General features: G+C 40.1%; 1 protein-coding gene across 7 annotated transcripts in view; it reads left to right on the top strand.

Annotated features, from left to right (window-relative positions):
- Positions 1-21506, top strand: part of UNC5D (unc-5 netrin receptor D) — a 441192-nt gene that overhangs the window by 270177 nt on the left and 149509 nt on the right. For all 7 annotated transcript variants that reach the window (XM_038384983.2, XM_043503014.1, XM_043503013.1 and 4 more), the window contains 2 exons: positions 8848-9066; positions 21347-21490. In XM_038384983.2, coding sequence (XP_038240911.1) covers positions 8848-9066; positions 21347-21490 — 363 coding nt within the window. The remainder of the gene's footprint in view (positions 1-8847; positions 9067-21346; positions 21491-21506) is intronic.

Raw genomic sequence — 21506 nt, 5'->3', positions numbered from 1 at the left:
ATTGCAGTGTCAATGAAATCAGAAATCAGCTAGTATAAACAATGCACTGAATGAACTTCATACAGATTGACAACAGTCTAGAATATGACAGAATCTGATCGAGTAGCTGTTTTTACAGGAAAAGAAGAGATTGTAAACCTGTGAATGCCTAGGTGCATGTAATGGCATGTCACTTGAAGAATCAGTGCCTGTGATATTTTAACGTACCTGGACTTCCATAAGGAATGGAGGGATGTATTGGACAATCCCAATGGCCCTTTGCAGATGACTGAGGCTGTAAGGAATGAACATTTTACTGTGGAGAGCTCTTCATATTTATAAATTGGCAGAAGGTAGTTGCGAGTGCCATAAAACCGTGTGTTCAGTGATTTAAACTTATACCTATTGTTCTCTTTGGATACGTTAATTTACTGTATGGATTCTTGGAAGGAGTTCAAAACCTCATAATGTCAGCCCTGCTGCCTACCAAAGCATGGTCTTCTATTTACCCTGAGCTGTGATTCTTAATGTTTTCTAAAGTGCTTTGAGATTCTTCCTTGACAATCATATAAGTTCATCCTATTATAGCACATAAATCATTTTAAATATGTGTTTTATCACGGAGACAGTCAAGAATGACAGGCTGAGATGCAAAAGGGATATGCTACGAACTGGAGACAGAAAAGAGCAACAAGGGGAAGGAATATTTTGGGTCTGGTGATGATGGAAGAACGAGAAGATATAGTAAGGATGAGAGCCAAGATAAAAAGAGTAAGAGAACGAGAAAGGGGCACTGACTTTGAAAGTGAACAAAGCAGGGTATTTCTCAGTCCTTGAGGTTAACTCCCATTAAGCATCAGGAAGTGTGAAAACTGCACATCAGGAGGAGCACACATCCCAAAAGCATTGCTAAATTCCGTGCTTGAGGAGACAGGAGCATTTGTTCAGCATGCTGCCATACCTATTCCGGTCCCTGGGAATTGTCACCATGGTATTTCATGTATTCATCAAAGATTTTGCCCTGTACTTGCCAGGAAATGTCATCTTAATTAGGGTTAGAGTGTGTGTGTGTGGGGGGGGGATGGAGGAGAGGGATGAGAGGAAGGGTTAATAGGTGGGATATAAAATATTTGTACTTTCATACAGGTCAGAAGTATTGCAGAACAATTCTTCTGTTTGTGCATGGTAATGGGGACCACAGAGAAAATCCCGTGTATCCTAAATCACATTAAATATTTCATATATAAAAGTCTGGTTATTGTACACATTCAAATGGGTGTGCCTGCAGTCCTCATCTAATTAGATAACCATATGGAGACAAGTAACCTTTCCATAAACAAAAACCAAGGAATGCAATTTTTTAGTGGCTTTCCTTGAGAATAGGTAACTTCAGAGGCACAAATTTGCTTTCCAGCCTAACTGTTCATACTGTTGGGTAATGAGTTAACTTGCTTACATACGCTTAGGATAATGGAAGCCCTTATTCACTGAAGTCAGTGGGACTATATTTGTCAGGTGCAGATTTGCAGCATGAGACCCAACAGTGTAAAATGTCATGTGGAAATGATTTCAAGCAGCTATGGTATAAAAATATTCCAAGATCTATAAGTGAGCGATTTGGGGAAGGATACGCAGGATTGTTACCGCCACCTCAATATAATAATTGTTTCATTCTCCTTTTAAGGACATGTAATCTAATGCCAATTCAAGCCAACATGAGTCATCTTACTGATTTATATTGGCATTGTATTACAGTCATTGAAAAGTGTCATCTTGACTTTCCATTGACTTGTAATCTAAAGCCAATTTAAGTTGATGAAAAGTCTCAGTTTGGCTTGAATTGGCATTCATTCATGCACTAAATGGTTTCTTTAGGGGTTATCTTCCTGTACCACAAATGAAAACCATTCTACTGAGGCTGGTCAGATCAGTGTTTAAAGGATGACTGGTGGATCGTTAGTATGATGCTGATTTTTTTTTAAAGATTCCAAAGGCAATCCTGGTATTTACAGGCTGATAAGCCTAACTTCAGTACTAGGCAAATTGGTTAAAACTGTTGGGTAATGAGTTATCTTGCTTACATACGCTTAGGATGATGGAAGCCTTTATTCACTGAAGTCAGTGGGACTATATTTGTCAGGTGCAGATTTGCAGCATGAGACCCAACAGTATAAAATGTGGTGTGGAAGTGATTTTAAAGTAAAGAATAGGATCATTAGACACATAGATGAACACGATTTGTTGGGGAAGAGTCAACATGGCTTTTGTAAAGGGAAATCATGTCTCACCAGTCTATTAGAATTCATTGAGGGAGGTCAGCAAATATGTGGACAAGGGTGATCAGTGGATATAGTGTACTTGGACTTTTGAGAAAGTCTTTGACAAGATCACTCACCAAAGGCTCTTAAGCAAAGTAAGGAGTCATGGGATGAGAGGGAAGGTCCTCTCACGGATCAGTAACTTGTTTAAAAGATAGGAAACAAAGGATAGGAATAAATGGTCGGTTTCACAGTGGAGAGCAGTAAATAGTGGAGTCCCCCAAGGTTCTGTCCTGGGACCAGTGCTGTTCAACATATTCATAAATAATGTAGAAAAGGGGGTAAACAGTGAGGTGGCAAATTTTTGGAGATGATACAAAATTACTCAAGATAGTTAAGTCCAAAGCTGACTGCAAAGAGTTACAAAAGGATATCACAAAACTGGGTGTATGGCCAGGAAAATGTCAGATGAAATTCAGTGTTGATAAAAACAAGGCAATGCACACTGGAAAACATAATCCCAACTATACACACACAATGATGGGGTCTAAATTAGCCATTACCAAGAAATATTGAAGTACTTGGATAGGTCTCTGAAAACATCTGCTCAATGTGCAGTGGCAGTCAAAAAAACAAACGAACAAAAAACCAACCCAAACAATGTTAGGAACCATTAGGAAAAGAATAGATAAGAAGACATAAAATATCATCATGCCACTATATAAATCCATGGTACGTCCAATCTTGAATACTGCATGCAGTGCTGGTTGCTTCATCTCAAAAAAGATGCATTAGAATTGGAAAAAGTACAGACATGGCAACAAAATTGATTAGGAGGATGGAACAGCTTCTGTATGAGGAGAGATTAAAAAGACTGGGACTGTTCAGCTTGGAAAAGAGACGACTGAGGGGGATATGGTAGAGATCTAGGAAATCATCAATGGGGTGGAGAAAGTTCATGGAGGATAAGTCCATCAATGGCTGTTATCCAAAATGGTCAGGAAGCAATCCCATGCACTAGGTGTCCCAGAAAAGAGACTGGACAATGGGATGGATCTGTTGATAAATTGCCCTTCACTGTTCACTCCCTCTGAAGCATTTGGCACTGGTTGCTGTCAGAGACATGATAAGAAAAGGAGTACTTGTGGCACCTTAGAGACTAACAAATTTATTAGAGCATAAGCTTTCGTGAGCTCCAGCTCACTTCATCGGATGCATTTGGTGGAAAAAACAGAGGGGAGATTGATATATACACACACAGAACATGAAACAATGGGTTTATCATACACACTGTAAGGAGAAAAGGAGTACTTGTGGCACCTTAGAGACTAACAAATTTTTTAGAGCATAAGCTTTCGTGAGCTACAGCTCACTTCATCGGATGCACGAAAGCTTATGCTCTAATAAATTTGTTAGTCTCTAAGGTGCCACAAGTACTCCTTTTCTTTTTGCGAATACAGACCAACACGGCTGCTACTCTGAAACAGTAAGGAGAGTGATCACTTAAGATAAGCCATCACAAGCAGCAGGGGGGGGAAAGGAGGAAAACCTTTCATGGTGACAAGCAAGGTAGGCTATTTCCAGCAGTTAACAAGAATATCAGAGGAACAGTGGAGGGTGGGGTGGGGGGGAGAAATAACATGGGGAAATAGTTTTACTTTGTGTAATGACTCATCCATTCCCAGTCTCTATTCAAGCCTAAATTAATTGTATCCAGTGTGCAAATTAATTCCAATTCAGCAGTCTCTCGTTGGAGTCTGTTTTTGAAGCTTTTCTGCTGAAGGATAGCCACTCTTAGGTCTGTAATCGAGTGACCAGAGAGATTGAAGTGTTCTCCAACTGGTTTTTGAATGTTATTATTCTTGACGTCTGATTTGTGTCCATTCATTCTTTTATGTAGAGACTGTCCAGTTTGACCAATGTACATGGCAGAGGGGCATTGCTGGCACATGATGGCATATATCACATTGGTAGATGCGCAGGTGAACGAGCCTCTGATAGTGTGGCTGATGTGATTAGGCCCTATGATGGTGTCCCCTAAATAGATATGTGGACAGAGTTGGCAACGGGCTTTGTTGCAAGGATAGGTTCCTGGGTTGGTCGTTCTGTTGTGTGGTGTGTGGTTGCTGGTGAGTATTTGCTTCAGATTGGGGGGCTGTCTGTAAGCAAGCAAGTCCAGGAAGTGGATCTCTTGCGTGGACTGGTCCAGGCTGAGGTTGATGGTGGTATGGAAATTGTTGAAATCCTGGTGGAATTCCTCCTCACCCATAACTATTTCACATTTGGGGACAATGTATACCTTCAAGTCAGCGGCACTGCGATGGGTACCCGCTTGGCCCCACAGTATGCCAACATTTTCATGGCTGACTTAGAACAACGCTTCCTCAGCTCTCGTCTCCTAATGCCCCTACTCTACTTGCGCTACATTTATGACATCTTCATCATCTTGACCCATGGAAAAGAAGCCCTTGAGGAATTCCACCAGGATTTCAACAATTTCCATCCCACCATCAACCTCAGCCTGGACCAGTCCACACAAGAGATCCACTTCCTGGACACTACGGTGCTAATAAGCGATGGTCACATAAACACCACTCTATATCGGAAACCTACTGACGGCTATTCCTACCTACGTGCCTCTAGCTTTCATCCGGATCATACCACACGATCCATTGTCTACAGCCAAGCTCTACGCTATAACCGCATTTGCTCCAACCCCTCAGACAGAGACAAACACCTACAAGATCTCTATCATGCATTCCTACAACTACAATACCCACCTGCTGAAGTGAAGAAACAGATTGACAGAGCCAGAAGAGTACCCAGAAGTCACCTACTACAGGACAGGCCCAACAAAGAAAACAACAGAACGCCACTAGCCATCACCTTCAGCCCCCAACTAAAACCTCTCCAACGCATCATCAAGGATCTACAACCTATCCTGAAGGACGACCCATCACTCTCACAGATCTTGGGAGACAGGCCAGTCCTTGCTTACAGACAGCCCCCCAATCTGAAGCAAATACTCACCAGCAACCACACACCACACAACAGAACCACCAAACCAGGAACCTATCCTTGCAACAAAGCCCGTTGCCAACTCTGTCCACATATCTATTTAGGGGACACCATCATAGGGCCTAATCACATCAGCCACAGTATCAGAGGCTCGTTCACCTGCTCATCTACCAATGTGATATATGCCATCATGTGCCAGCAATGCCCCTCTGCCATGTACATTGGTCAAACTGGACAGTCTCTACGTAAAAGAATGAATGGACACAAATCAGACGTCAAGAATTATAACATTCAAAAACCAGTTGGAGAACACTTCAATCTCTCTGGTCACTCGATTACAGACCTAACAGTGGCTATCCTTCAGCAAAAAAGCTTCAAAAACAGACTCCAACGAGAGACTGCTGAATTGGAATTAATTTGCAAACTGGATACAATTAACTTAGGCTTGAATAGAGACTGGGAAGGGATGAGTCATTACACAAAGTAAAATTATTTCCCCATGTTATTTCTCTCCCCCCACCCCACCCCACCCCACCTCACCCCCCACTGTTTATCAGATATTCTTGTTAACTGCTGGAAATAGCCTACCTTGCTTGTCACCATGAAAGGTTTTCCTCCTTTCCCCCCGCTGCTGCTGGTGATGGCTTATCTTAAGTGATCACTCTCCTTACAGTGTGTATGATAAACCCATTGTTTCATGTTCTCTGTGTGTATATATCAATCTCCCCTCTGTTTTTTCCACCAAATGCATCCGATGAAGTGAGCTGTAGCTCATGAAAGATTATGCTCTAATAAATTTGTTAGTCTCTAAGGTGCCAAAGTACTCCTTTTCTTTTTGCGAATACAGACTAACACGGCTGCTACTCTAAAAAAGACATGATACTGAGCTAGATGGACAATTTGTCTGACCCATTATGGCCATTCTTATGTCCATAAAATTTAGCCACTGGTGAGGTGGGTTGGAGGATAGACTGATAGCAATATTAAGAAGAGATGGTGTTGTAATTAAACATGATACATTGTACGCATGTTAAAAGTGTAGTGGTTAGTAACACAAGGTCTTCTTGGGCCACAGGGAGAAAAATTGCCCAAGTTCTTGCCTCAATGGGGAATCAGCTATTATTTTTAGCTGGCTTTTCATTGGTGCAAACAACCAAGCATCTGAGGACCAAGGGGGAAATTATGCCCTCCACTAATGTCAATAGGGCTAGGTTTTCACAGTATCAGTCCTTTGCCCCAAATGGTAAACACAGTAAGTGCTTGGCACATGTTTATTCTCTGTGTGGACAAGCGAGGGCGTGAATCTGTAGTGCACTAAGTCATGAGCCTGCTGTGTTGTGCAAAAAGTTCTGTAGTGTGCTTTGATGTACTGCCGTTTCTCTTTCAGTGGTAGGGCCGAATGCACGAAGAGACTTTTAATGTACAGCAAATTAGCATGTGGCAGACTAGTGTGCTATAGATTTATACCCCAGCTTGCTATGCACAAAGTCTCTGTATAGACAAGTCCTAACTAAGGAAAATTATGGCTGGGTAATGCAACTACTAAAGTACAGTATGTGTTCTAATTATTTGACGAACTCTATATGTGAATAATTAACAAATTGTTCACTGTTCTTTCCCATCCATTCACTGCCTAATAGATTATTTGAGGATAAGCAAGGTATGCTGCTTTGTAAGGCATTCAAGACATTGATGAAGGTTTGATGCCCATATCAAATCTTATACCTTTTTATTATTTCGTCCAATGCTTGGATTCAATAACGCCTGCAGGAACATGGTATTTATTGAAGATTGACGTCATGGAAATTGACAAAAATGGTCAGTAATAAAATGCTAAGAATTATGATCTATTTTATGAAGTGCATTATGAATGTAACTTAAAACATGCCAAAGATCTTCTCTGGCCCATCCAGAAACCTTTTTTGTTTTTCTGATCAATCTACGCTACATCTATAGTATAAAGACATCTTGTTTGGGTGTGTGTGTGTGTGTGTGTGTGTGTGTGTGTGTGTGTGAAATACATCTTTACTTATATTTATATTAAGTAATACATTACATATACAATAATATATCATAATTAATATAATCATAATGATAAACCACTATATATATTATAAACATATAATATATTTACACTAATTTAATTATGAATATAATGTTAAATAGCATTTATCGTCCATGTGTTGTGACCACGCGCGCACGCACAGATGAAAAATGATGTTTATATAAACACACACACAAGAAAAATAAGAGGTATGTATTATTAAAAGTAACCACTGTATTCTCGCTATTCCATAATATAATAGATCTGTCTTAAAAAAATTGTCATGCTATTTCATTGTAATTTACCTTTCATCTAATTTCATCTCATTATTCTTATTTAAATCACATACACCGCCGCCAGCTATTCCTTTCTCTTTCAGTGTGCTCTCTTTATCTGCCTATGTACTCTGTTCTCTGTTATCAATTGGCCATGCTATACATACTCAGTCCTTTTTAATCTTCCTTCATAAATCAGACTCTACTGATTTATTTTTGTTGCCATTCTCAGAGTGCCCTTTCAAAGCTTCCAAGCCATTGAAGTAAATATAGAGGGACCAAATCCCCCTCCGACTGAAACCAATGGGAGTTTTACCATTGACTTGAGTGGGACCAGGATTTGCCTCAGTTAAAACAGAGTTGTAACAAATAACAGGCTTGTATTACAGTACTTCTCTCTTGCCATTCACAGTCTTGAGCATCTGGTTGACTAAGTGTGGGAGTACAGAGGGTAAATGACCTTGTCCTACGAGGAGCTGAGCACCCTCTGGTCCTACTGACTGTAACAGAAGGAGAAGGCACTTAGTACTTCTCTGGACAGGTTCAGCATTTTGCAGGTTCTGGCTCTATGAAAGTTGCTGTGTGAGATCTTTCCCTTCCTTGGTTATCTTTAAAAGGACAATAATAAATGGAATCATCCTCAAAGTGTGTTGAAGTTTTTTCAAATCCTGTTAGAGGTGGCTGTTTGTTTATTCCATTGCCAGGATGCTAAAATAGCACTGGTCGTATCATAGACCTCTGTATGGTTAACATGCTGATCCCTGTTAAATCTGCAACAACTGCCTAAAGGAAATTAAATGCAGTATTAGAGAGGAGGGTGTTCTTGTGGTTAAGACACTGGACTGAGACTCAGGGAATCAGGGTTTAATTTCCAGTACTTCCACGGACTTCCTGTTTGAGCTTGAGCAACTCAATTTCTCTGTGCTTTGGTTCCCCATCTGTGAAATTGGGGATAATGATCCTTCCTTTCTCTGTCTTAACTATTTTTAGATGGCAAGTTCTTTGGGCAAGGGGCTGTTTCTTACTGTTGGTCTGTACAATGCCTACCACTATGGGATTCCAATCACAATTGAGGCCCGTAGGTGTTACCATAATACAACTAGATAATAAGATTCCAGGTATTATTTAGGCAGCAAAATGACGTGGTAGAAAACAGAGTATTAACTGAACCCAAACCAGAAGTATTCCTATTGAATTATGGGCAAACATGTAAGTCATTATCCCCTCTTATCGGCTCCAATAGGCAAACATTTCCTTTCTTCTCTCCTGTCAGGAAATGACAACAATGAAGCCCTTCCTGAGTCTATCCCATCTGCTCCTGGAACATTGCCTCATTTTATGCAAGAACCAGATGATGCTTACATCATTAAAAGCAACCCCATTGCCTTGCGATGCAAAGCCATGCCAGCTATGCAGATTTTCTTCAAGTGTAATGGTGAATGGGTCCACCAAAATGAGCATGTCTCTGAGGAAAGCATGGATGAAAGTACAGGTAAGAATGGGACTGATGTGTTCATGTGAAAATATCTTAGAATACATGGCTTATTGGCAAAATACAAAAGGCAGAGGGGAGAAATAGGATGTAGAGAGAGAGTGAAATTTAGAGGGGAAGAATAAAGGGCACCTCTTTCAGAAAGCTGAGGATGTCAGCTCCTAAAAGAAAGAAAGAAAAAGTCAGAGCAGTGAATGGAGATAGTGTAGGAAAAGGTTAGCCTTGAAATGTATAGCTGTAATTAACTATTCTGTCTGAATAGACACAGCAAGAAGGGAAAGGGAGAGAGGAAAGGTGAGTGGGGCTGCAGGAAGTAATAAGTGTAAAGGGGAATGAAGTTTAATACAGCCAAAGTTTTAAAGAGGAGGTTAGGGGCTCGATCTTGCTGCTATTCTTGCTGCTCATATCAACGAGAGTAGGATTAGGCCTTGAAAGAGAATGACTGAGAGGTTTGGAGGGCGCAATTGTTCCCGGTATTGCAGTTAAGATATCTATAGCATGAACTACAACTAGGGAAAACCTGTGCATTTATGGAACCCCTTGTCCCTACTCAGCGGGGATGAGCTTGGAAGTCTGTGGCAGTGCTACTAAACTGTATGGCTTGAATGCTTTTTTTTTCCCTCTGTGGGATATTTGACAGCTAATGAGATTAAGTGGGAGCATTGCATCTTGTAAAAGTGTGTGTCTGAAAATAGAGAAGGGAGAGTGCTGAAAAATGATCAGCAGATTTTGTCGTGCTCCTAGACCATCCTATAGCCCCTCTCATTTACAGGCAACTTGATAAGTATTGAAAACCAATTTAAAGCGGCACTCTCTTGTAATTTTACAATTCTGTTTTCTTTATTACCTTCCTCCTCCTGTTAAATTCCAAGATTGCTAGGCTACTCCACGTCTTGGAAATAGCTGTGTAGCTATAACATCCTCTCTGTCAGTCCAATACATTCCTTTTTGGAGGGAAAATGCCACCATTTAAAAAGAAGTTTCATATCTAAAATGCTGGTGGTGTAAGGCATTCATGTGTAAGTGACAGATTCTGAAGAAATTTCATACTAAAGGCTTTTTGTAAATGCTATTCAGGATGAATTTTAATCCTTTTTTGAAAAGCATTTAATAGGCCCTAACCTTTACTTCCAAAGGCATTTCTGAATCAATATAGAAGAAATGTTGTTTATAAATGTTTTTCTTCCATGTGGTTAATGAAAATATGTCTTGACCACACTGCAATTATGTTTTCTAAGCCTTGGACTAAAAATTGATCAAGAGAGAACAACAATTTTTTTTTAAAAAAAATTGCACAGGTAACATTGAGATTTTTGAACTTAGTAGCCCAGGAAATTACACATTGGATATAGAACCTAAAAATTGAAAGCTTGAATGAAGCCCAGCATTAGAACTGACAAAAAATTGTTACTATTTGAACATGGATATATAGTCAGAATCCTTCTCGTTTGGATCGTCGGAATCCAAAATGCGAGTGAAGGCTGCATACACTGTTACCGTAAACGAAAATTCAATTTTTCATTTGTCTCAAGGTGTTCCAAAATAGCTTATAGGTATTTTAGTCTTTTTGTATGTTTATATCTTGTTCTGAGACACTTAATGGTGGGAGTGGGGGTGGAAATGGATAGATAGCTCAATAGCCTTAAGTTGAGGGATAGACCTGGGTTCATTTTTTTTCAACTACTTGTTTATTGTCATTTTTGTAACTTAGTGTAAACTTTCCAAAACAACGTAAGTCCTGCTGACTTTAAAAATTTTATGTTACTTTATTTATTGCTGGGTGTTATACTGCAGATTACGAAACCAGATTTCCGGCTCTGCTGCTTTGTTCTGAGAATTGACATTTTATACCTCTAGCTGAAAATGGTACCAGTGGAATCTCCAATTCAAAAGCTAGAAAGGAAGATTCCAGTAATTCCGGGAACTATACTTGTGAGATAGTGGGTACATGTGTATTACAAAGGAATTTATAGGTGTGACGTGAACACTGGGTAATAATTGCCCAGATGTATCTCTACAACCCTGCATGTTCTATCCCTTTGGGCTAAATCAGGTGGTACTGGTACCTCCTTTGTTTACTTCCAGAGGAATCTGTATACAATTTACAAAATATGCTAAACCAGAGAATCCATTTAGTGCAAGATTTTAGTTCTTGGTGTATCTGCTCAAAGCAGAAGCTGTGCTACTTTTGAGGTATATGGAGTGTTATTTATTGTTGTCTAAAGGAACTGCAGATTGTGGCATACTGTCACCGTCTAATAAATACAGTCTGATTTAATATAAGTACACTTTAATCTTGTTGCTAGGATGAAGATGCAAAAGCCATTTTAGCTTCACTTAATCATTAGATGGGTTTTTTAAAAAAAAGGTAGTAAGAAATATGGAATGTCTTTTTTTAATTATCCATGTTTAAATTACTGCTACAGGTATTCCAGCCTGCAGGCACCTAATCTGCAGAATGGATGACTGTACTCTTAGCTCAGGAAGCACAGTTGTGCTAGCTGTGGTATGAGGCAATATAAGCTGTGAGGTCCCTTTAATCTCAACTGGTGACAGGTTTCAGAGTCGTTGCCGTGTTAGTCTGTATCAGCAAAAACAACGAAGAGTCCTTGTGGCACCTTAGAGACTAGCACATTTATTTGGGTGTAAGTTTTCATGGGCTAAAACCCACTTCATCAGATGCATGGAATGGAACATACAGTAGGGAGGTATAAATACACAACATAGGAAAAGATGGGAGTTGCCTTACCAAGTGAGGGGTCAGTGCTAACGAGCCAATTCAATTAAGGTGGAAGTGGGCTATTCTCAACAGTATCCTACAAGCCGTTAGGAACAGTATCCCCGATAATGTCACGTGGCTGAACTTTGTGAGTTTGTCCTTACCCACAACTGTTTCACATTTGGGGACAATTTATACCTTCAAGTCAGCGGGACTGCTATGGGTATCCGCATGGTCCCACAGTATGCCAACATTTTTATGGCTGACTTGGAACAACGCTTCCTCGGCGCTCGTCCCCTCATGCCCCTACTCTACTTAAGTTACATTGATGACATCTTCATCATCTGGACCCATGGGAAGGAGGCCCTTGAGGAATTTGACCAGGATTTCAACAATTTCCACTCCCCCATAACCTCAGCGTGGACCAGTCCACGCAAGAGATCCGATTCCTAGACACTACAGTGCAAATAAGTGATGGTCACATAAACACCACCCTATACCGGAAACCTACTGACCGCTATACTTTCCTACATGCCTCCAACATTCATCCAGACCACATCACATAATCCATTGTATACAGTCAAGCTCTAAGATTCAACCACATCTGCTCCACTCCCTCAGACAGAGACAAACACCTACAAGATCTCTATCATGCATTCTTAAAGCTACAATACCCACCTGCTGAAGTGAAGAAACAGATTGACAGAGCCAAAAGGGTACCCAGAAGTCACCTACTACAGGACAGGCCCAACAAAGAAAGTAACAGAATGCCACTAGCAGTCACCTACAGCCCCCAACTAAAACCTCTCCAGTGCGTCATCAAGAATCTACAACCTATCCTGACAGATGATCCCTCACTCTCGCAGACCTTGGGAGACAGGCCAATCCTCTCTTACAGACAGTCCCGCAACCTGAAGCAAATACTCATGAGCAACTACACACCACACAACAGAAACACTAACCCAGGAATCAAACCCTGCAACAAAGCCCGTTGCCAACTCTGTCTGCATATCTATTCAAGGGATACCATCATAGGATCTAACCACATCATACACACCATCAGGGGCTCATTCACCTGCACATCTACCAATGTGATATATGCCATCATGTGCCAGCAATGCCCCTCTGCCATGTACATTGGCCAAACCGGACAGTCTCTACACAAACGAATAAATGGACACAAATCAGACGTCAAGAATTATAACATTCAAAAACCAGTAGTAGAACACTTCAATCTCCGCGGACACTCAATAACAGACTTAAAAGTGGCAGTTCTTCAACAAAAAAACTTCAAAAACAGACTCCAACGAGAAACTGCAGAACTGGAATTACTTTGCAAACTGGACACCATCAAATCAGGCCTAAATAAAGACTGGGAGTGGATGGTTCACTACAAAAACTAATTTCCCCCTACTGATACTCACACCTTCTTGTCAACTGTTTGAAATGGGCCACCTTGTTTACATTGGCCTCATTAGCATTTCAAAAGTGATTTCCACTCCTTCTTGTCAACTGTTGAGAATAGTCCACTTCCACCTTAATTGAATTGGCTTATTAGCACTGACCCCCCACTTGGTAAGGCAACTCCCATCTTTTCATATGCTGTGTATTTATACCTCCTTACTGTATGTTCCACTCCATGCATCTGATGAAGTGGATTTTAGCCCACGAAAGCTTATGCCCAAATAAATTTGTTAGCCTCTAAGGTGCCACAAGGACTCCTCATTGTTTTAATCTCAAAGTTTCTTTGCATTTTAATGAGAGGCACAAAATGTAAAACTGTATTTCTGTATATAGATTCTCAATGACAGAAAAATTACTACTTTTGTGGTCCACAGGTTCTGATGCATTCTATAGTCTTCAACAATTGATGTCACAAAACATTCACTTCTCAGGATGTGGCAAAAATGTTGCATGTCTGAAAGCATGTGACAGGTCATGAATGTGATTGCTTGTTCTGATTCCTGATATTTAAACCCAAATAGTATAATAGCTGCTACAGTGCTACCATGGCTAATTATACTCACGCTAGCTTGATGAGTACGTGTACTCAAGCAGGGGAATGACAACTAGCTCATACTGTGACATGTAACTTTAGTTGGGGCCTCTAGGTCCTTCTGTAATAATAATAAAAAAAAATTAAATCATAACTTCTTTCTCTGATTTTTTTTTGCTTGAACATTCCAGAACGCACCTCAAATTATTTTTAAAATACTTCATCTTTGGGGTTTCCAACAGGATCAGACCTGTGAAAAGTAATTAGTTTTCTTTTCTGATAAATACAAGGATTACAGCAATAACCGCTGTCAGCATTTTTCTCATTTAAACAAATAAAGCTGACAAATGATGAAGTTCTGTGCTGCTGCGTTATGTTTAGTACATACAGAGCAATTATTCATCCACTGCCAGCATTAGTCTATCTGCAACTAAACCATCCAACAGCACAGAAAGCTTATTAGCATATCAGTACCACAATCATAATTTTATATTCTGTAAGGCTGTACTGTATAACAAAAGATAACGGTTATAATTTACACAATAATTTAAAGGGTTGGACTTTCAGTGCTTCTTAGAGTTATACAAGTTATCAGGTACAATCCTGGTCGTATTTATGATATGCTAGCTTTTGTTTGCATGGATTTTGGGCTCTGCCTGTGACATTTCCTGGGAACAATTTTGCTGGTATTTCTTGAGATGTAGGAGGTAGGTGGATATACCTTCTTGGTACTATTGGGTGAACTGCAGTGATGAGGAACTGCAGCGCATTCCTCCTGCCACAAATAGGACTACTTTGCTCAAGTTTTTCTAAAATAGTTGTAAATAGGATTGCGCTCTGATGAAGAAATAAATATTTCTAAGCATTTCCCAAATATTTTGGATGCCTCGCTTGGGGCATCGTAAAGGGATCTGATTTTTCAGAAAATTCTGAGCACCTGCCTTCTTAAAACCAGGAACTTTTAATGAATTTCTGCTTAGGCACTCAAAAACATTAATTGCTTTTGGAAAATTTAGGCTCATATCTCTGGCTGGATTAAATCCCATGTCAAAGAAGGGGAAAGCTAGGTTGGAGTTAACATATCTTAACAAAACTAAAGCCATAATTGGCTAAATCCAGAATGATGATTGCTCAAAATTTCATAGTAATAATGAGTAATTTCCAGACCCTTACTACTCAAGTTAGAAGGAGAATCTCTGTAAACTGGTAGCAGCACAAGGGCTATGAAACATTTTAAACAGTTCTGGAAGAGTCCAACTATAATAAGTCGCTGCAGTGTATAGCATGGCTTTATCATGTGCAGCATTAGGCAGATATATACATCTGAAAGTCATCTCATATGGCATGAGTGCCCACACTTTGTCCAGCTAACAGCTGCATTGGCAACTTGCCTTGCAGAACTTGCAGGACTGCCCCAATGGAGCCTATTGCAGCTGCCCTCCTCTTTAAACCAGAGATCAACCTACATACATGGCTGAGCATGCAAGGCTCCATTTCTCTGAGCGGTTCAAATTGAGATGGGGCGTTTTCATTATGGGGCATGCAGTATCTTTGCCACTGTACTGTGTTACAGAGAAGGGAAGTTGCGGATAGCACTGCAGAGCTCTCTGGGCTGTGTTTGGTTCATAATTCCTTGCTGCGTTTCCATCATGACAGAAGATATAGGAAATCTTTATAAACAGCTTTGTTCAGAATTGCAACATCAGTGTGCGTATTTAAACAAAACAAACAAGAAAGGTGTGTGCTTGCTACAGAATGAGCATTTGAGTGACTGATAGGGGTAATGAGACACCTTTATAAAAGGTCACAGGTTTGGCCATATCACTGAGTAGTGTGACAAAGCAAATAGAGTAAGTGAAAGAAAGTAAAACGTTCTATAACAGCTGCTGGCAAAGTAGCACAAATTTTGTTTTGCTTTACAGCATTTAAGGTTAATTTGACCTCCCCTCTAGTATTCCTGGTGGGTCTTATCTCTACTGTTTACTGAAGGAACAGGTTGACTTCCTAATGCCTTTCAGAAGTGAAATACCCAGCTGTTAATGATGCCTGAGATTAAGTGGAAGCCAATTTATGGAGTTCAGGTTTAGAAATTCCTTGCTGCTTTATAAACTTCACAGGCATGAAATATTTTGAGATTGAGTTTCCATTCATTTCCAGCCAAGGGGAAATAAGTGTCTCAGGATGGCACAGGAGGGGAGAGAGGGGAAAAAAGTGGCAGGAATGAATGTGCTCCATTTTCAGATTAATGCTTTTATGACCAGCTATCTTTCAAATTATTTGTGATGCCTTTTTAACTGGGTTTGGATTATATCTCCACTCCCCCAGATTGTCCTACAATGAGTGTCAAAGATGTAGCTAACAGCAACAGCCTATCAGTCTAGGGAGGGGAAGAATGCATGGACACTGACTCTCCTCTCAGTCTTGTGTAGGAAAAGAGAACCTTCCAATGAAGTGAATAGAATTCCACTGCTAGTGTAAAGGGGAGGAGAATCAGGACCACGCTTTGTAGTGTAAAGTGTTATTTCACCCTCTCTGATTTTTGGCTATCCTTAGCATATCATTTTACCCTGGCTGTGAGATGGTGTCTTTCTTGAACCAAGGTGGAAATATCTGGGATCCCCTAAAATGCCCTTTGCAAACAGCAGAAAGGATGCAACTGTCTGTGGTGCTCTGTTCTGAAAGAGAATGTTAGACAAGATGACACAAAGCAATCTTTGGGCCATTGCGACAATAAGATGAAAGCAATCACATTTAAAGGGCATTTGTAGGGGAGTGGACAAAACCACAGTATCTACTTCCATGAAGTATAGCTATACATGAAAACAGTTTTCCTGATGGACTCGATATTAGAGCTGGTTTAAAAAAAAAAAAGGGAAATGTTTAAATTTCAACAAGATTTTTAATGGAAAAGTGCTAAAATGAATCATTTAGTCTTATTTCATTTTCAGTAGGTAAAAACATTTAATTTCATTTCATTTTCAAGACCTAAAATGTCTTGAAAAAGTATAATATATACATTACAATATTAATGTTAATTTAATTTCAACATTATTGAAACAAATATTTTGATATTTCTAGATTGAAATAGATCTGAATTTCCATTCTGTGAAAAAATTTGAAATATTGGCATCATTCCAAATTGAACAAAAACAAATATCAAAATGTCAGAATTTCCCATAGGTCAGAAATTCGGTTTTCTAACCGACTCTGCTTACGACCTCCTCCATTCTCTTGCAGTAGCTCAGTAGTAGTGGATTATGGGATTTTTTTCTATGGCATTTGGCAGCTTTGCTGGCTGTGTGGTTTTTCTTTTGCTTTCCTCCTCAGTCTAATTGTTCTGTGCTTTTGTGGAACCGAAAATATGAGGCTACCACTGTTGATATATACCGTGTGTGTGTGTGTGAGAGAGAGAGAGAATGAATGAGTGTGCTAGTTCTGAAGAGAAATATCACCTTTCTTGTTCGTCCCCTGGAACTCTGTGAACTCCTGCAACCCTCAGAAGAACCCCCATAATGAACTGTCTCTCCTCTACCATCTCCTCTTCTTTCCAATCCCATTTTGCTAGAACCAGAGTTAAAGCCTTCTGAGTCTTCAAAGGAGACCATCTCCACTCTCAGGTAGAGTGTTTCTTAGATCAGGTAGAACAGCTGTAGCAGCAGCATGTGTCAGAAATGGCAGGTCTCACTAAGTATGTCCCATGCATGCCCTCAAGCCTGAAGTCGAGCACCTCTGGGTTGAAGGAACCTCCTGCTGAATATCTCCCATGCCGAGCAGATTGTGAATGCTAGATTATAGCAATTAGAGATGCATCCGATGAAGTGAGCTGTAGCTCACGAAAGCTTATGCTCTAATAAATTTGTTAGTCTCTAAGGTGCCACAAGTACTCCTTTTCTTTTTGCGAATACAGACTAACACGGCTGCTACTCTGAAACCAGCAATTAGAGAGAGAACATTTAGCTCTCTTCCTCTTTGTTCTTAATTAGGCAATCCTTTCTCCTGGTCACTTTCTCACACTTTTCTCACTTCTTTCTAAGTTATTTGCATCTTTCTGGTAATGAAAATGAGCCTCCTAAAATACTGTAAAAGTTGAAAATGAACCTGTTCGCTCATGCTTCTCCTAGAACTAGTGCAACTTTGAGGAAATATTTGTAAACTTTTCTCTGATGTATTATCGGCACAGATTATTCCTCCCCCCCACCCCCAAAATTGTATGCCCAAACACAGAACCAGTGCTAGAATTTTCATCTGGGGAAAACTTATTGTCCGCATAACAACTTGTGTATGGTACATCTTGCTCTTCATTAGCACACATAATAATATGGCAGATCCCTGTTTGCTTTAAAATAATTTATGCTGTTTGCTCCCACACAATAAGATATGTTCTACCAACTCTAGAATACTATGATCAATGCATTTGATGTTTGTTATAATTATTATGGGCTAGGCAATACAAGAAGGGATGACTAATTCTAAGGACAGACAGATAATTGGGCATAAGTTAGGGAAAGGGGAATAACAAATTGAGACTCATTTTAATATATACATGAGCTAAATTTACCGTATTTAGCTATCGGAAGCTTGTATCCCAAGAAAAGGGAAAAAATTCATAGGCAGGAGTTGTAGACCAAGCTGGATGAGCAAGCATTTTAGAGAGGTGATTAAGAAGAAGCAGAAAGCATACAGGGAGTGGAAGATGGGAGGGATCAGCAAGGAAAGCTACCTTATTGAGGTCAGAACATGTAGGGATAAAGTGAGACAGGTTAAAAGTTGAGTCGAGTTGGACCTTGCAAAGGGAATTAAAACCAATAGTAAAAGGTTCTATAGCCATATAAATAAGAAGAAAACTAAGAAAGAAGAAGTGGGGCCGCCAAACACTGAGGATGGAGTGGAGGTTAAAGATAATCTAGGCATGGCCCAATATCTAAACAAATACTTTGCCTCAGTCTTTAATAAGGCTAAAGAGGAACTTAGGGATAATGGTAGCATGACAAATGGGAATGAGGATATGGAGGCAGATATTACCATATCTGAGGTAGAAGTGAAACTCAAACAGCTTAATGGGCCAAAATGGGGGGGCCCAGATAATCTTCATCCAAGAATATTAAAGGAATTGGCACCTGAAATTGCAAGCCCATTAGCAAGAATTTTTAATGAATCTGTAAACTCAAGAGTTGTACCATATGATTGGAGAATTGCTAATATAGTTCCTATTTTTAAGAAAGGAAAAAAAAGTGATCCGGGTAACTACAGGCCAGTTAGTTTGACATCTGTAGAATGCAAGGTCCTGGAAAAAATTTTGAAGGAGAAATTAGTTAAGGACGTTGAAGTCAATGGTAAATGGGACAAAATACAACATGGTTTTACAAAAGGTAGATCGTGCCAAACCAACCTGATCTCCTTTTTTGAAAAAGTAACAGATTTTTTAGATAAAGGAAATGCAGTGGATCTAATTTACCTAGATTTCAGTAAGGCGTTTGATACCGTGCCACATAGGGAATTATTAGTGAAATTGGAGAAGATGGGGATCAATATGAACATCAAAAGGTGGATAAGGAATTGGTTAAAGGGGAGACTGCAACAGGTCCTACTGAAAGGCGAACTGTCAGGCTGGAGGGAGGTTACCAGTGGAGTTCCTCAGGGATCGGTTTTGGGACCAATCTTATTTAATCTTTTTATTACTGACCTTGGCACAAAAAGTGGGAGTGTGCTAATAAAGTTTGAGGATGATACAAGGCTGGGAGGTATTGCGAATTCAGAGAAGGATCGGGATATTATACAGGAGGATCTGGATGATCTTGTAAACTGGAGTAATAGTAATAGGATGAAATTTAATAGTGAGAAGTGTAAGGTTATGCATTTAGGGATTAATAACAAGAATTTTAGTTATAAGTTGGGGACGCATCAATTAGAAGTAACGGAAGAGGAGAAGGACCTTGGAGTATTGGTTGATCTTAGGATGACTATTAGCTGCCAATGTGATATGGCTGTGAAAAAAGCTAATGCAGTTTTGGGATGCATCAGGAGAGGCATTTCCAGTAGGGATAAGGAGGTTTTAGTACCATTATACAAGGCACTGGTGAGACCTCACCTAGAATACTGTGTGCAGTTCTGGTCTCCCATGTTTAAAAAGGATGAATTCAAACTGGAGCAGGTACAGAGAAGGGCTACTAGGATGATCCGAGGAATGGAAAACTTGTCTTATGAAAGGAGACTTAAGGAGCTTGGCTTGTTTAGCCTAACTAAAAGAAGGTTGAGGGGAAATCTGATTGCTCTCTATAAATATATCAGAGGGATAAATACAGGAGAGGGAGAGGAATTATTTCAGCTCAGCACCAATGTGGACACAAGAACAAATGGGTATAAACTGGCCACCAGGAAGTTTAGACTTGAAATTAAACGAAGGTTTCTAACCATCAGAGGAGTGAAGTTTTGGAATAGCCTCCCAAAGGAAGTAGTGGGGGCAAAAGATCTATTTGGCTTTAAGATTCTACTGGATAAGTTTATGGAGGAGATGGGATAATGTGATTTTGGTAATTAATTGATCTTTAAATATTCAGGGTAAATAGGCCTAATCCACTGAGATGGGATATTAGATGGGTGGGATCTGAGTTACCCAGGAAAGAATTTTCTGTAGTATCTGGCTGGTGAATCTTGCCCATATGCTCAGGGTTTAGCTGATCGCCATATTTGGGGTCGGGAAGGAATTTTCCTCCAGGGCAGATTGGAGAGGCCCTGGAGGTTTTTCACCTTCCTCTGTAGCATGGGGCATGGGTCACTTGAGGGAGGCTTCTCTGCTCCTTGAAGTCTTTAAACCATGATTTAAGGACTTCAATAGCTCAGACATGGGTGAGGTTTTTCATAGGAGTGGGTGGGTGAGATTCTGTGGCCTGCGTTGTGCAGGAGGTCAGACTAGATGATCAGAATGGTCTCTTCTGACCTTAGTATCTATGAATCTAGTACTGCACCAATGGGCCTTTAAGGGGGACTTAAATGTCCATCAGGACCACAGACCTTGGGATCTCACTTCTCCCAAGGACTGCAGCAGCCAGGCTTAGACACCCTGGTGAACAGTGCAAGGCTCACATTTTCTCCCTTCCTCATGAGTGTGGGGTGGGTTGTAACGGCAGTCAATCAGTTCTTGTCACACTTATGTTGTCTCCAGATGTTTAATTTGATCAGCATTAATTGACTGGTCTGTCAGTGTATTTTCAACAGGTTGTCAAGAGGGCTGGATGGGGATGCACTTTTATTGTAATTTATAAACAAATCAAATCAGTAAATAAAAACATTTGGAAAGCAAAGGCACAAAAGAAAAGGTTTCTAAGGCAGATATTACATTGTTCCAAAGCCCAAGCTCAGTGGATAATTCTTTTGACTTGTGCATTCTGACCTACTCAGCTGTTCGGATTTAATTAGCAGTAATATGTTATTGTCAAAGTAATTAAAGCTTTGCCTTGATTAAAAATGGAATTGGTTAATTAAAGAGAAAAGGTTTCGCCAACCTTAGCTTTATGCCCGAGTAAGATGTCCTATATCAGCTAATTTCCTATATCTTTCCTATTCAGGCTTGAAGGTTCGAGAGGTGTTCATCAATGTGACAAGGCAGCAAGTGGAGGATTTTCATGGGCCAGAAGATTACTGGTGTCAGTGTGTTGCATGGAGCCATTTAGGGACCTCAAAAAGCAGGAAGGCATCAGTCCGCATAGCCTGTAAGTGGAATAAGTG

The sequence above is a fragment of the Dermochelys coriacea genome, chromosome 26 (genome assembly GCF_009764565.3).
Source record: "Dermochelys coriacea isolate rDerCor1 chromosome 26, rDerCor1.pri.v4, whole genome shotgun sequence".
In the NCBI taxonomy this organism is placed as follows: Eukaryota; Metazoa; Chordata; order Testudines; family Dermochelyidae; genus Dermochelys; species Dermochelys coriacea.
This window is presented reverse-complemented; position numbering and strand designations above follow the sequence as displayed.